Raw genomic sequence first — 17,314 nt, forward strand, 5'->3', positions numbered from 1 at the left:
TCTCCTCCTCCTCTTCTCTTTTTACAAGGCCTCAAGATTACCAATCCATGTTACATGTAAGTCATGGGATCCAACTCTTTTTACAAACGTACTTTTGTTCATCAATAAGAATTACTTTCTGAGCACATACTGTTTCTCAGTTAGTATACGCAGACAACACAGAACTTCTTACTGACATGAAACCTCACGTAAATTATATAATATTATAGATAGAAAAGGAAAACAAGAACTTTATTGATTTCAAGGCTAAATTGCACCATTACAGCAGCATTGTAAATTAATAACCGTAAACATATCTGTAACAAAAGATAGTATGGATGGATATCAAGAAGAAAGCAAATTAGGAACACATTATCAGTAATACAAATAATTAAAATAATAATGATAATATCTCCCTGAAGTATCGGAGAACGCTGTCCAAACAAATAAGTATTGTCGAACACCAAATTAGAAACTGCATTGTTGACTTAGATTTACATTAACTAGTTTACTGTCTGACTGTAATCTTATGGCCAATGGCCGATATCTTTGATAGCTCATACACATCCTGGAAAATGTTAATGTCAACATATTCTGTAACCCGGTAGCTTTTTTTGCTTTGTAATCCCAATGTGCCGCAATGGAGGTATCAATATTATTAGAAAGATCAAACATTGCCATATGAATTGCTTAATGATGACTACACCGTCACCGTCATGTCCATTAAAATAGGATTTGTTTTTTCTTAATTGAATTAGTAGCCCGAGAGAACATTGTGTTCAGCACATAGGCAATGATCATTTAAGAAATATTGTGTCTTTTGACCCTAGCCTTCACAACTTGATCATGCTCTCCTTTCCCTAGGGTTTCTAAAGAGCAGGGACCGTGCCCATCAGAAGTTTTACTCTCAACTGACCAAGACTCAAATTTTTATTCGCTTCATCGAAGAGTGCACCTTTGTCAGTGATAAGGACACTGGCCTGGCCTTCTTTGATGACTGCATTGAAAAGGTGAAAATAGGCTGTTAACATAGCTTCCTGTGTACCCTGATCTTGGCCCATATTGATGTGTTGTTGCCCTTTGTTTGTTTAGCAGTTTTGCCAAAGCAGTTCACTGCAAAGAGTGCAATTATAAAAGTTGATGTGATGAAGATTATAATCACAAATGACAAAATAATACTGACTGTCACAAACTCATTGTGATTATGTAAGACCAAAGCTAACTTTTTCTATATACTGTAGGTCTGTGTGTCACAATTTGCCTCTCTAGAATAGGTGTGTGTGTGGAAAACGGTTTTGGGATAAGAAATATTATTAGGTCTTTCCCTTTTATTGACTAAGATCATCTGTTTTTCTTCAAATTAACACTGTTTTCCTCCTCACAGCTTTTCCCCTTTGATAAAGGCACTGACAAGGGCACAAAGGTAATCACAGTTCTGTTGAAATTTTGAGGCACCTATATTTAACAAGGAATTTTGTGGTTCAATGCTTTTGTCAGATGTCATCATGTAATAATGTTCTGAAGTAATACATAAAGGAACTTCATCCGTGGTTCCATTTCAAATACATATGATAAATTACAGTATATGGTCAAATGATAAATCAGTATTAAAGTAACAAAGTAATTACATTATAGAACAGTAGTGATATAGTGATAGAACATGCATATGATGACCGTCAATTAAAAAAAGAAAAAGCAGTGTGCTTAATTTCTCATTTTCATTGTGCAATCTAGTACAACACTGTCATGCGTTAAATGTTTTTTTAAACTCCTGAATGCTTAAATGACATGTCACATGTCATGTTTACAATTTACTTTCCCAGTTTGGGTTGTGCGCATCAAACCCTAAATGTCAAGTTTTGCGTTGATATTTACCACAAAGACCATGTCTCATCTTTCCATAGGTTGAAGGTGAGTCTTCAGAGGAGACTAAACTGATGGAGCTGGATGAATCACAGAAGAGTGAACATACAGTCTTTGTCATGCCTCCTGAACCCCCTGCTGAGGAGGCACTTAATCCCCCTGCTCGCTTCAGGTGTGCCTCATTGCAGAATACACATACCTAAAGATCATAGGCCGGTTGCACAAAACACCTTAAGTTGTTTCCTTAATTATAACACTTAATGATACATTTCTTCTTAGCTAAGGGATTTACTTAAGGGGGTAGAACAGAATAAGGGATTTACTACATTGAACGTGATTGCACAGCAGTAAAATTTGACTGTTTCCATGGAGACCGCGTTTGTCCAGTTGTATCGCTAGTACATCACCTTAGTAGCTAGAGCTAGTTAGCTTATAGACCTATGAAAAGAAGACAAGAAAACCAAATTGGTCAGAGGAGGAAAATATTGTGCTTCTACAAAAATTCAAAAAAAGAAAGCACATACCAAAACGTACATTTGATACACAAATAACTGCAAACAAAAAACAAAGAATGTAGGACGAAATTGCATAAAAAATTCACTCAAGAAGTTTGGTGAAGCGGTCAATTCAAGAAATAAAAAATATAGAGCTAGCTACATTACTTTATTTACAGTTATCATAAGCTACTTTATTTACAGCGGTAGCCGATGCAGAAATAGTCTTCATGTTTAGACTACAGCACAGAAGCCTAACAGAGTGCTATAGTTGTGGGATGGGTTCTTTTATCTCCATAAACTCAATCATGTTGCGGTAAAGACAGGGGTACCTTAATTTTTCTTCGTTACTTTGTTTGCTAAGGTCTTTCGTGCAACGCTTTAACACATTTTACGGGAAGGATACGACCAACATAAGGAGAGAACTTTATATACTTAAGGGAACATTTAAGGAAACCTTAAGGTGAAGACTTCAGGGTGCTTTGTGCGATTATATTTTAAGGAAACCTTAACTCTGAATTTAAGGAAAATCTTAACTTAAGGTGTTTTGTGCAACCGGCCCCATATCGCCCATGCCTATAGGATACACAAGAGCTTGGAACACACATTAACTAACTGTCTGTCTCAGTTATAAGAGTTTCCCACATCTGAAATTGGAGCTGTTTCACTGCCCTGGAGAGCTGAGACCACCACAGAGCGGGAAAAGTGCAGATGCAAGTCAGTCTAGTAGCCCCGCACTTGTGGCCAAGAGGACCAAGCAGGTACAATCAAACTTTAATTCTGTGGTCTGTGGATTCAACATATTATCAACAAAAAAAAATCTGTTTGTACCCAGTAAAGTAGGTTATGAAGGCATCAAAAACACTTTGAATATATTTTTGAAAATTGATCAAATGTATCAAACACCATCTACTTAAGAAGATGTTATATGATTTTGACTTTTGTAAGTGCCCCATACTACTATCTCCTAACTATATACATCTCAACGCACCTTTGAGTTTCTATATAATGGAGCCTGCGCCCATAGCTCCTTGTGTTTTAACCCTGTTGCGAAGGCAACTATCAACTTATGCTTAAAATGTATCCACTACAGGTTCCCTATGTAAGACGGTGCGAGCCCACTGCTTATTCTCCCAAAAACATCAGCGCAGGTTGGAATTTGAAGAAAATAATAATTAAAAAGCTTCTAGATGTTTTCTGACTGGAGGCACTAGTCTCTCTGTTTAGGAGATGCAACTCAGGGTCGTTTTCCTAAGAAGAAGAGCCTTTTGATGACGCATTCTCTGCCCAACTGTTAGAAGCACATTACTTTCTTGGTGTCGCTAGGCTCCCTTGGTCATTACCCTTCTGAAACCATTGAGAGAGTGGCGTGGCGGAACAAGCACTAGGAAGAGAGAGGCATGGTGGTGGTGGTGATCGGGAACTCAGTTCTCTCCTTCATTGTATGTTTGTTAATAAATGGACATATCAATGGTTTCACTATGTTACACTCGAGACTGCAGTTTCATACCATAAGGTTGACATACAGCTTCTACAGTAGTGTTGGTTCATAGCGGGAGGTCTCAACCACGAGCAGGCACGCAGCTTCTTGACTGTTGGTGTTGCACATATGTTGCCCCGTCTACATCTAGAAATACTGGCATGCAGCAACTTCACAGTGTTGTTGTGACACTTGAATTTTACGTCTGCAGCAATGTCGACACGCAGCAACTCAGTAGTTTTGGCTCTGAGCAAAGGGTCTTGGTTTTAAGCCCCGCCGAACCGTCAAACACCCCCATCGAGGAAACCTAAAGTTAATATGTAATAATCGGAAGCTTATTCTGAAGGAATGAATTTGTTTTTTAAGAGTAGAAGTAGATCAGATAACGTGAGTAAATTAACTAATACTAGTTACGCATGTTAAAATGATACACAATGATTTATTGAGGTAATTGAAAATATAATGAAAAGTACTGGATATGCTATGGGTTTAATACAAAATTAACAATTGGGAGCTATCAATGGATAGGTTAAAAGAGAGCGGAAAGAGGGGGGAGAATTAGGGAGTCGGATAATAAATTGGACAGTCATGTAGTAGCACTAACAATAGTTAAGTAATGGTCTTGAGTCACTGGACTCAACAAATTATTGTTTGTTGTTGGTTTTTATAATCCAAATAAGAGGGAGTGTGTTTGTAGGTCTGAGAGTTCATTGGTCAGTTCCTCATGTTAGGGGTTGTCCAAGCTTATTCACAAAAAGATGTGAATGGAATGAAACTTTAGGGTTGTGGCCTTAACATTTTCATACCTTGCATATGCTTCATAAGTATGCATAACATTGATAAATGGTTTTGTTAGATTATGTAACCCTATTCTTCAGGCCGCAAAGTCCCTGCGTTGTGTTATGTGTAAATGTACTAGGGTAAGTGGAAGAAACAGGGAAAAAGGAATCAAAGAACCTTCCTCCTTTAATGGTCGTTTTGACTACAAATGAGAATATTATCTCCGGTAACTGCAGCTTACTATGGAAAACCAAAAAGCAAAGGAGCACTTAAAATGAGACAAGGGCACCATCTGCTGCCCAATATATAAACACTCACTTACAAATACAATAAGTTAAATACCAAAGTTGACTGACTTATCTCTACATGAACTGAAGTTACATAAAACTAATTAAATCAACACAGTATGAAAGGGAAATGCAAACATTATCACACTTCAATTCCAATCAGCCTTTGTAGGGATGCACCGATACCACTTTTTTACAAACCAAGTATTTTTATTTGTGTACTTGCCGATATTGAGTACCGATACTTCTTAGATTTGGTCTCATGAAAGTGCAATTACTTTGGAGGCAGATTTTAATTTATCCTCTGCACATTATGTCAAGCCTATAGTACAAAATTAACAGAAGCCTATCCCAAGCCAAAAATAAACAGAGCTTTCTGGTTTTAACAACAAAAAAAGTCTTCAAAGAGACAATGTCATCACATTCGACAAAATGCAAATACAACCAGATGAAGGCAATTCAATTTGCTGCATAGTTAACAACACAGTCTACTTAACAAAGTGAACAGTACTATTACTGGATTAGCACATTTCAAAGTTAAGTGGAGAGCAAGGTGCTTGACCTGCTGCCAGGTAAACAGTTGCAGTGTGGCAAGACAAACAGTGAACACAAAACACCCGTAACAGTAATAGCAGGAAGAATCAGCAACTATTTTGTCAAATGACCATCACACAATGTTGCCACCTCTGAAATAGGCAATGCATTTTTGGGGAAAGTGAGAGGCAGATTCTTTTTGATGAACAGAATCATGGACAGCTTATTTACTATTAATCGAATGAAATAAGTATTATTTAATGTGTTTATCACAAACTTAAAGCACACATTTCAGTTGCAGTTCCACCAGAGTTCCACTGGGGTCAATCGTTGGGGGTGATCGCGAGCGAGTGCATGTTGAATGGGAGTCTAAGGGGCTAAATGGCGAAATTTGTCTCTTTCGCCTGATTGTCGTTGACAAATTTCCGATTTGATTGTAGTTTTTACATGTTCAACATGGATTATAAGTCGAATGAACGAGTACTTATGTCCTTTTGATTTCTTACAGGGTGAGTTGTTGTTGCCCAAAACACGCTAGCCTTCTGCTAGTGAATGCTGATTGGTTAGTGAAGGACTGATACGACCAGAGCTCCCGTTTGATGGCATCCGATGCGTAATCAGAATGTCAGAGCATTGGCAACATTAGCAACAACATTAGCAAGCCAAAACTCTTTCTAGCATGTGTTCTCCACTGCCCTCCAGTCTGCCAGAACGGCTTCGAGGTCATCCGTCATCATTCTGCTGGACCTTTCTGCAGCGTTTGATACGGTTAACCACCAGATCCTGCTCTACAGACTTTCTGAGATGGGCATCACTGGCACTGCAATCCAGTGGATCTCATCCTACCTATCGGGAAGATCCTACCAGGTCTCCTGGGGAGGCAAACTGTCAGACCCTCGCCAGCTCTCCACTGGTGTCCCACAGGGCTCCGTCCTTGGACCCCTCCTCTTCTCTCTCTACACCACCTCACTTGAACCAATCATCACCTCCCATGGCTTCTACCACTGCTACGCTGAAAACACGCAGCTGTACTAGTCGTTCCCCCCGACCGATCCGTGGATCTCAGCTGAGTACCACCTCCAGCTGAACTTCGCCAAAACAGAACTTCTCATCATCCCGGCCAAACCCTCCATCTCCCACGACCTCTTAATCACCCTGGGATCCGCGACTGTGACCCCTTCATCCTCTGCCAGGAATCTTCTGGTTACCATGGATGATGAGCTCTCTCTCACGGCCCACATTGCTGCTGTCTCCCGGTCTTGTAGATTCACCCTCTACAACATCCGGAAGATCAGGAGATACTTGTCTGAGCACTCCACCCAGCTGCTTGTCCAAGCACTTGTCCTCTCCAAGTTGGACTAGTGCAACTCGCTGCTCGCCGGTCTCCCAGCATGCGCAACCCGCCCTTTTCAGAGGATTCAGAACGCAGCGGCACGCCTGGTCTACACTCTACCCAGACGCTCCCACGTTACTCCGCTCCTCATTTCCCTCCACTGGCTAACCATCATGGCCCGCATCAGATTCAAGACCCTGGTACTGACCTTCCGAGCAGTGAACGGAACTGCGCCCGACTACATCAAGTCTTTCCTGCAGCCTTACACCCCCACCAGCCACCTACGGTCTTCTTCAGACAACCGCCTGGTGGTCCCACCGCTCAAGACTGCCGGTCCCAACACAAGCTCTTCTCCTGCCTGGCCCCCCAGTGATGGAATCAACTCCCCACCTCCATCAGAGACACACACTGTCTCTCCACCTTCAAGAGAAGGCTCAAGACCCACTTGTTCCGGGAGTACAACGATACTTAGGAATGGTTTGCTGATCCCAATGCTAGTTTCCTCAAGGATCACAATGACTCTTGCTTAGAGACTTGTTGCTCTTGTTGGTTAGTGGTAACTGTTTAAACTGTTGTATTTGCTGCAAAATATTCTATTTTAGTTAATCTTATTTTATTTTTTTGTACTGTTGCTTGCTTTTTCTACAGGTACACTTGCACTTAAAGATTCATGTTGTTTAATTGTAATTTGCTTAACTACATGCTCTTATGGTTCTTCCCTTTGGCACTTTTTTTTGGTTGTTCACAATGTGTGCATCTTATTTTGGCTACCCGCAATGCTTTGGGGCTAACTTGTTGTTATTATCAGTGACCTATGCACTTTTAAAGCTCTCTCTTGGAAGTCGCTTTGGATAAAAGCATCTGCTAAATGAATAAATGTAAATGTGTATTGACAGGGAGAGCCTAATCTGTCAGCTGTGTTGTCGATGCCTTGAGAGAAAAAAGGAAGTGACCAGAGCTTGCCTTAAAGTATGACATCAATGAGATTTTTAAAGGCTTTTTAGAACAGAAAGGCGACTTTAAAAAAATCTAACATGTGTATTTTTTTTTGCCTCCCCTTTCAAATTCAGAATTCAAATTACTAGACACACACAAAATTCAAGGGCAAATATATGTATAAATATATATATGTGCCCTTTCCAGTTAGTGAGTTAATATAATATACGCTGTCCCATTAAATATATTGAGTACATAACATCTGGATTCTTTCTATTTCTTACTCAGGAGCTCAAGCTTGCATACAAGATGGCAAAGAGGTTCTACTCCAACCCGCTACTCTGGGCAAAATGTCTTTTCAGCCACTGCTACAGCCTGTGGTTCACCTGTCTGCCTGCAGGAGTGCGTCTAGCCACGTCTAAAGAACGTGCCATGCAGCAAGCCTACACCGTCCTCCTCAAGATGCGGAGCTCTGATGTGGAAGTACTGGATGAGGTAAAGTTTGTTTGTTTGTTTGTTTGTATGCTCTTATGTGCAACCTTCTATATTTTCTTTTCGAACAGTTCGATCCTCCCCGTCCTCACCCATTAGGACAAAGCTTGATCACTTTCCTTCCTGGCAAAAGATGGCCAGGAAAAATCACTACATTTGTATATTCAGTGATACATATATACACATAATATAATCAATACATTAGACAGATTAAGGTTTTTTATATATTAAAGTGGCATTATTCATTCTGACTCCCATTCATTTTCAATAGAAGTCACATGACAGGCCCCGCAAGGCAGTGTGAGATACCTTGCAGCACGAACAGGTAGCTTAGCAAGAAAAGCCAACCCTTTTCTATTGTCCAGTGAAAAGGGGCTCTTGTCAGGATTCCGTATTGTCCGCTAGAAGCCGAAAATGTTAAAGTGGTGAGGAAGCCGGTCAATATAATAAACAACATGTTTAGGATCACTAAATACTCATAATTGTTGTTTTTAACCTAAGCTTCCAGTTGAGTTGTGGCTGCATCATGCGTGATGTGATTTGAGTTGCTTCATGGTGCAGCCGGTTTTCCCTAGGCTACTTGTAGGTGGTTAGGTCAGAGAGTTTAAAATACTTCTATACTCTGATGGTTAGGTGGTCAATGGTTCTCTGGTGATTGCTAGATGGCGCTGGCAGTCATTAGAACGTTTCTTGGAGCTGTTCAGTCATTCAGCATAGTGTAATTTATTTTATTCCATGGTCTGGGTGAATACTCGATTCTGATTGGCTGCAAGGGTGTCCATTATCAGGTGATATATGGACCCCCATATATCCCCCATTATCAGGTGATATATGGACACCTACTAAGTACTTCCTGCAAAACTTTTTTTCCAGTTTTTCAACGTTAGGCAACTCTGATGTTTCTAGGAAAAAATGTCTGAATGTGCAGATGGCAGCATTTGAACAGAAACAGGAGGAAACTTTAAATCTTTAAACTAACTTTTCCCTGTGTGATTTTGAAAAAGTAAAACAATACTGGGTGCACACATATCTAAGATGATTCAAGAAAGCAGGATCCTGGAATTTTATATATTTTTCTTTTCACTGCGGTGAAATAAATGGCACACTGTGCTTAATGATTAACACAAAAACAATCTGAATGCGTGAAAAGGTCTAGAATCTTTCAAGGGGTTTTCTCTACTAGAGTATTTTAGGTTTACCAACATTCAGATACTCTTATCTTCTTCAACAATTTTCAGATTACGATGTATGACAGTCATTTGAAAGCTTACAATCACTTTCACAATCTGTAAACAACTGAGAAATTAACGATGCGCCCCTTTTCAACAGAGCATGTCACATTTGTGGACAAGCAACGTCAGTATGTTGCCAGTAAAGACTAAACAAGTTAGCATAACTAGTATGCAAAGAAGTAAATGCCATTCCCAGCCCGACACCGCTGGCGAGGAACTAATAGGCAAATTCATACAAATGTGGTCGCTGCCAGTAGATCTAGTGTAGGCTATTCATCAACAGGTGATCAGGTGTAAATAAGAAGGGCCACCCCTCCAAAACTATGCTAGGGGAAACACTGTGTGTGGTACCACTATGATATGACATTGTAAGAACTTTCACTAAAACAGACCAGACTGAAGTTAATATTTCTTTTTTCAACATTATAGGTGTGTTATCGTGTAGTAATGCAGCTGTGTGGTGTGTGGGGACTTCCTGTCATGGCAGTGCGTGTGCTAGTGGAGATGAAGAGGGCTGGTGTACAGCCTAATGCTATCACCTATGGATACTACAACAAGGTAACAAAATCTTTACATGTTTGATAATTGAAACTGTAGTGTATGTGGCAGTATACAAGTGTCTAAGTTTGGTCAAGTTGACCAGTCTAATTACAATTTGTCGATATTTATACAGTATTCAAAGGACATTAAACCACAACCACCATGTATTGACATGTACAGTGCGTCCACAATTATCGGCACCTCTGTTTAAGATGTGGTCGTGGATTTCAAAAAATTCTCCTTAAAAAAACAAAAAAAACATTGAACCTAAATGCAAAACAATTGAAAAATCCAACCTTTCATTTAAGTACATTACTTTGGTTGTAAAAGATGACCCCTAAAAAAAAGGTTTTCGATTGGGTTGAGGTCTGGGGACTGAGATGGCCATGGGAGGACCTTGAGTTTGTGACTGCTGAAACATTCTTGTGTAGACTTGCCCATATCTCTTCAGAGGAATAGTTAAGAAGTTTAAAACAACTGGAACCGTGACAAACAAGGCTGGAAGAGGTCCCAAGTTTATCTTGCCACAACGCACAGTGAGGAGGATGGTAAGAAAAGTAAAAAAAAGTCCTAAGCTCACTGTCACAGAATTGCATCAATGAGCTGCATCTTGGGGTCACAAAGTCTCCAAAACAACCATAAGACACTCTCTACATGCCAACAAGCTGTTTGGGAGGCATGCAAGGAAAAAGCCTTTTCTCACTAACACTAAAAAACATAAACGTCTGGAGTTTGCTAAGCGGCACTGGGACTTCAACTGGGATTGTGTGCTTTGGTCAGATGAGACTAAGATTGAGCTTTTTGGCAGCAAACACTAAGTGGGTCTGGCATAAAACAAAAGATGAGTATGCCGAAAAGCACCTCATGCCCACAGTGAAGTATGGTGGAGGATCTGTGATGCTGTGGGCCTGTTTCTCTTCCAAAGGCCATGGGAACCTTGTTAGGGTGCATGGCATTATGAACGCTTTGAACTACCGGGACATTTTAGATAAAAACCTGATGGCCTCTGCCAGAAAGCTTAAGATGGGTCGTCATTGGGTCTTTCAGCAGGATAATGATCAAAAACATGTGGCAACATCTACACAAAAAAATTTCAGCACTCACAAACTCAAGGTCCTCCCATGGCCATCTCAGTCCCTAGACCTCAACACAATCGAAAACCTGTGGGGCGAGCTAAAGAGGAGAGGGCATAAGAGAGGACCCAGGACACTGGATGATCTAGAAAGATTGTGCAAAGAAAAATGGTCAAAGATCCCTCTCTGTGTTCTCCAATCTTGTGAAATGTCATGGGAGGAGATTAAGTGCTGTCTTGTTGGCAAAAGGGGGTTTAACAAAGTATTAACATCAGCATTAACAATAATTGTGGGACACATGATTTCAAGTAATTTTTTTTCTAAATGTGTGATTTTTCTTTTACTACCAAAGTAATGCTACTTAAGTACTTAAATGAAAGGTTGGATTTTTCTCTTTTTTTGCATGTTTTTTTATTTATTTATGAGAATTTTTAGAAATCCACGACCACATCTTAAACAGGGGTGCCGATAATTGTGAAGGGCCTGTATATGTGTTAAGGAATGGGGAGTTGGCTGAGTGGTTAGGAAATCGGGCTATTAATCAGAAGGTTGCCGGTTCGATTCCTGGTCCAAATAATGTTGTGTCCTTGGGCAAAGCACTTCACCCTGCTTGCCTCGGGGGAATGTCCCTGTACTTACGTCATTTGGCATGGCTGGGAATCGAACCAACAACCTTCTGATTAATGGTCTGACTCCCTAACCGCTCAGCCATCTGACCCCCCTTACTTACTGTAAGTCGCTCTGGATACGAGTAACTGGAAATGGAATTACACAGAAGAGATTGCTAATTTATTCCTTAGCCTGTTCCATGGTCAATGCTGTGTAATTTATATAATGAAAATCGTGTCTGAAAAGTTGTTGGGCTTTTTGTTGTTGAAATTCATGATAGAGAACTACCTGTCATCTACCTAGTGGCTGCTAGGAGAGGAGCTCCTCCATCGTCTATTGCTGTAGACAATCTGTATTATTACTTATCATACAGCCCCCGACCATGCCATCATCTCCTTTTATTAGGTCAACCTTATTATATTCATAAATGGTTTAGGCTGTTGCGCTTTAAAAAAAAAACAGTGACGTAATGACGTGGCTCTGTGGTGTCTCTCTAGCCCGTTGCAAAGCAAACCGGTTCTTAGAAGGCTCGCAAATTGAACCAGCTCCGAACCGGCTCTAGCACCAGCGCAGAACTTCCTCCCGGTTCACTTTGGTGGAAAAGGGGTAAGGTATAGGCCAGGATGTTAACATTATGTAGCTAGCATTGTTTTCAGGCTGTGATCCCAACGCCTTGTATTTAGCGCCTTTGTACTGGTTAGCTCTAGCAATCCCACATTAGCAGTAGGCTAGTTAAATCAGCTGTTCAAGTAACTTAACGGTCCGAGGGTCAGGTCTCAAACTAGGAGCAAAATGGAGCACAGCCGGCTTCTCTCCAGCCCGGGTGAGCAAAATTGCCCTTTGGCAAGGCGCAACCTATATTCTGTGTCATATATATTTATTTGGTGTGCTTGCGTCAGCATGGCACAGACTATGTAATCTCACATATTTCTTTATTTTTTTTTCCACCTTCTAACCCTAGTTTTATCTTCGGGTCATTCTGACCCATCAGTTATAAATGATGCAATACGACAAAATGATGGTTTTATATTTATTTTGTATTTGCTCCCACAATCGTTTACCATTGCAGGGTTGCAACTAAAATAATACAGCAACAAAAGTTTAACGTTGTGGAATGCACATGTGTAATTATGGTCACATCTTCAACAAGTCATGTAGCTTACGCATTTACAGCGTCTGCTATTTTCTGCCAGATTGGCAGCAGCGACTTTGTAGAATTTTGCCTTTATTAAGTGTCTGTATTCCTGATATGTTTGTATTACAATATTTCACGCAGGAGGAGTAGACAAAGTTTGTAAGGTTATTTTAACAAGGAAAACTCTGGGGAATTTGATTATTCAGATATGGATATATTTAAAATAGTTGCCAAGTGCTTTTTAAGTCTTAAAGTTTGGAGTATAACTCGGCCTTACAAAACAGACTGTATGCATGTGTATCATCACCAATTAACGGTTTCAGCCAGCCTTTAAACTCTTTGATTCCCACTCCTTTCTGTATTTTTGCGGGTATAGTTTTGACTTCGACGACATAGCTAGCTAGCAAGGGTTTCTCGAGGAGGTGAGTAAGTGACTGAGGCTGTGTGAGGTAAAATGTGGTGATTTATTTCAGTGTGACAGTGAAGACACAGTTTAACACAGTCATGCTTAAAATTAGTAGTTATTATTTACAAAAAACTAAAATCTAAAACACTTCTCACCAGGGAGGGCGGCGCTGTAGACCAGCCGCCACTGTCTCCAACTGAGATTTTAAAGCGTCAACTTGGGTGGTTCTACAGGGGGACAAGAGGGGGCAGCCGCCCCCCCTCTCTAGAGACTTGCCCCCCCAGCTGCTTTTTTGCTCGCTGCCGACCTTACGTTACAACACAATAATATAGTGCTAGTTGGGAGATCGATCATTTATGATTAAGCAGCCCTATAAAATCCACTTACTCTCACGTGTTTGTGAAATGTTAGCTGCAAAGCATAACAACTGTATCGCCTTAAGCTTTCCTAAAAAAGATAGTGATACGTTTTTAATTAGGCTATAATAAGTAGGCCTTCTTGAGAATTGTCTTCTGTTTTATACTTTTAGTCCACTGCATCTTGGACACAAATGTTGTAGGCTTAATACTTTGACTTTTTAAAAGATGCACGGTTTCGTTTCGATTGAACACTGCGCTCAGGCCCGGAGTGGCCATCGGGAGAATCGGGAGAATTCCCGATGGGCCGCTCTGCCCGCTCATAAATTTGACCAGCAGATCGCCTGCTTTCTTCTAGTTTTTTTTCACACACCTAGTAAAATAATATGTCTTAAGTTTGTTAACTACTATGTGACTGACAAGTAAGCTAATAAGCTACACTAAGTTTTAATTTAAATAAACGCATGATCAGACCGTGCATTAAAAAGTGCAGTTTTAAGTTGTCGCGCATGCTCTCTTTCTCAAACACAAGTGCGTGTACCAAGGTTGTTGCCATGGAGAACCCCAAACCGTCATTTATTGTTGTGGAGGGAGTTAGAAAGATGAAGATGATGCGAAAATAATAAAATGGATGGGAAAAAGATGCCAGGAGGAACAGAAAAAGCCAGGTAAAAAAAAGAAAGATCTGTCACTTCATAAATCCAGGTTCCTGCAAGGGTGGGAAAAATGTTTTCTCAAAAGCCCCGAATCTTTCAGGTAAACATTTTGGTTGTAATTTCCGGAAATATAACAATATGAGTCCAGTTCATATTACATAAAGCAAAAACATTTGCACTGAAATTAATGCAAAACATTTTGCTCACGCGCTCCACGCGCTCGCATTACTGTGAAGTTCGGATTTCAAATAACGACATCAACAGCACCTAGGTTCGGGTTAAGCCCCGAATGTTCAAGTATGGCTCGGCCCATGGTGGGGGTGGGCTGGTTTGGGCCATTACACTACCGTGCTGAAAATAGGTCCTATTTTTGTTTTGTTAAAGCCATTCACATATAGGGTTTCCCATGTACCATTTACCCATGCCACCCTGACAAGACTTCTTGCCCCACCTTTGCCACCCCATGTAACATTTTCCAGATCCGCCACTGAGCGTCAACAAAAGCATAACTGAACAATTTACTTATCATTGTGATAAAAAACACAATTGTGAAATGTGATGTGCAATACAACATATGGTGGCCAGACAAGAGAAGAACTTGTGTTGGGACCGGACGGTCTTAAGCGGTGGGACCACCAGGCAGTTGTCTGAAGGAGACCATAGGTGGCGGTTGGGGGTGTAAGGCTGCAGGAGAGGCTTGATGTAGTCGGGTGCAGTCCCGTTCACTGCTCGGAAGGTCAGTACTAGGGTCTTGAATCTGATGCGGGCCGTGATGGGTAGCCAGTGGAGGGAGATGAGGAGCGGGGTAACATGGGAGCGTCTGGGTAGATTGTAGACCAGGCGGGCCGTTGCGTTCTGAATCCTCTGAAGAAGGCGGGTTGCGCAAGCTGGGAGACCGTCAAGCAGCGAGTTGCAGTAGTCCAACTTGTGACAAGTGTTTGGACAAGCAGTTTGGTGGAGTGCTCAGACAGGTATCTCCTGATCTTCCGGATGTGGTAGAGGGGGAATCTACACGACTGGGAGACTGCAGCAATGTGGGCTGTGAGGGAGAACTCGAATCCATGGTAACCCCAAGGTTCCTGGCAGAGGATGAAGGGGTCACAGTCGCAGATCCCAGGGTGATTGAGAGATCGTGGGAGATGGAGGGTTTGGCCGGGATGATGAGAAGTTCTGTTTTGGCGAGGTTCAGCTGGAGGTGGTGCTTGGTCATCCAGGCGGAGATGTCTGTGAGGCAGGCTTCAATCCTAGCTGAGATCCCCGGATCGGTTGGGGGAAACGACATGTACAGCTGTGTGTCGTCAGCGTAGCAGTGGTAGGAGAAGCCATGGTAGGTGATGAATGGTCCAAGTGAGGTGGTGTACAGAGAGAAGAGGAGGGGTCCAAGGACGGGGCTCTCTGGGACACCAGTGGAGAGCTGGCGAGGGCCCGACAGTTTGCCTCCCCAGGAGACCTGGTAGGATCTTCCCGACAGTTAGGATGAGATCCACTGAAATGCAGTGCCAGAAATGCCCATCTCAGAAAATCAGAGAGCAGGATCTGGTGGTTAACCGTATCAAAGGCTGCAGAAAGGTCCAACAGAATGATGACGGATGACCTTAAAGACGCTCTGGCAGACTGGAGGGCAGTGTTGACTAACAGGAGGTTAGTCTCTGTGGAGTGGCCAGTCTTGAAGCCCGATTGGTTGGGGTCAAGCAGGTTGTTCTGAGAGAGAAAGTTTGACAGTTGGTTAGATACAGCACGTTCAATTGTTTTTTAAAAGAAGGGTAACAGTGATACCGGTCTTTAGTTCTGGAAAACGGCACGGTTAAGGGGGGTTTTTTTGAGTAGAGGGGTAACTCTGGCCTGTTTGAAGGCAGAGGGGAAGGTGCCGAAGGTAAAAGAGGAGTTTAGGACATGGAGAACAAAAGTTATGATGGAGGGGGAGATGGTTTGAAAGAGAGGGGAGGGGACAGGATCAATGGGACAGGAGGTGGGGCAATGAAAGAGAATGAGGTCAGAGATCTCTGCCTCGGACAGGGGAGAGAAAGAACTTAGACATTTAGTTGGGTCAGTCATGGAGGGTGGTAGGGTAGGAAAGTTGGGTTCAGGGAACCGACTCCTAATGTCTGCAACTTTTTTCTCAAAGAAGGAGAAGAAGTCGTCTGCTGTCAGGGTGGAGGGGTGGGGGAGGTGAGTTAAGAAGGGTGGAGAAGGTAGAGAAAAGTTTGTGGGGGTTTGAAGCAGAGTTAATTTTGTTCAGAAAGTAGTGGGTTTTAGCACCAGTTATGTGAGCAGAGAAGACTTTAAGGAGGGAGTGATACTTATCAAAGTCCAGACCGTCTTTGGACTTTGGACATACGACAGCAGTCTGTGATACATCGTATTCAATCGTTAAATAAACATAAACATGCCTCACAAATAAATGTTAGTTTTAGGATTTATTATGACATTAGATTACAGCTAAACGAATCGTTAGTGAATTTATAATCATATACCTGTGCTGTCACTTCAGAGTCTTCCCAAGGAACAAATTACTCGACGGGCTGTGATGTTTGTCTATGAGAAGATCCCTGTGCAGTTCGACCCTCAATTCCACATTTGCTCGAACCATTTCACTGAGGACAGTTTTGGACAGTTTTTTTTACACATGATTGCTCAATTCCTATCAATCTAGCATATCTCTAAAATGTAACAAATGCAATCTTCGTAAATAATAAGCATGCATACTTATTCTGTATAAAATATAGAGAAATAGCAGTTATAAAGTTAAGCCACAAGACATTTTGAGGGATTGAGATGCCAAAACATTCAATAATATATATAATTTTAATTATTAAAAATGTATTCACGCTGAATACGTTTATAAAATAAGATGATACATGTTGAATCCTGAATTTATTAAAATAATTTAAAATAAAATAATGCAACCAGACACAAAAATATGTGTCATGCCATTTACCCATTATTTTTTTAATAAGTATAGCTACACAAACTGCAACATACAATGCAAAAATTAGGATATAGGCATAAATAACAATAGATAAATGGTTCATCTCTGATATTTGTGAATCTATTCATAATAACAAGACTTTATTTATATAGCACATTTCATACAAGAATTGCAGCTCAAGGTGCTTTGCATAAAATCAA

The 17,314-nt window shown here is 41.2% G+C and overlaps 1 protein-coding gene across 7 annotated transcripts in view; it reads left to right on the forward strand.

The window, feature by feature from the left end:
• Positions 1–17,314, forward strand: part of dennd4c (DENN/MADD domain containing 4C) — a 186,643-nt gene that overhangs the window by 102,553 nt on the left and 66,776 nt on the right. For all 7 annotated transcript variants that reach the window (XM_047048963.1, XM_047048965.1, XM_047048961.1 and 4 more), the window contains 6 exons: positions 844–989; positions 1,364–1,402; positions 1,884–2,014; positions 2,965–3,097; positions 7,975–8,181; positions 9,840–9,968. In XM_047048963.1, the coding sequence (XP_046904919.1) occupies positions 844–989; positions 1,364–1,402; positions 1,884–2,014; positions 2,965–3,097; positions 7,975–8,181; positions 9,840–9,968 (785 nt within the window). The remainder of the gene's footprint in view (positions 1–843; positions 990–1,363; positions 1,403–1,883; positions 2,015–2,964; positions 3,098–7,974; positions 8,182–9,839; positions 9,969–17,314) is intronic.

This window comes from Hypomesus transpacificus, chromosome 25 (genome assembly GCF_021917145.1).
Source record: "Hypomesus transpacificus isolate Combined female chromosome 25, fHypTra1, whole genome shotgun sequence".
NCBI classification, from domain to species: Eukaryota; Metazoa; Chordata; class Actinopteri; order Osmeriformes; family Osmeridae; genus Hypomesus; species Hypomesus transpacificus.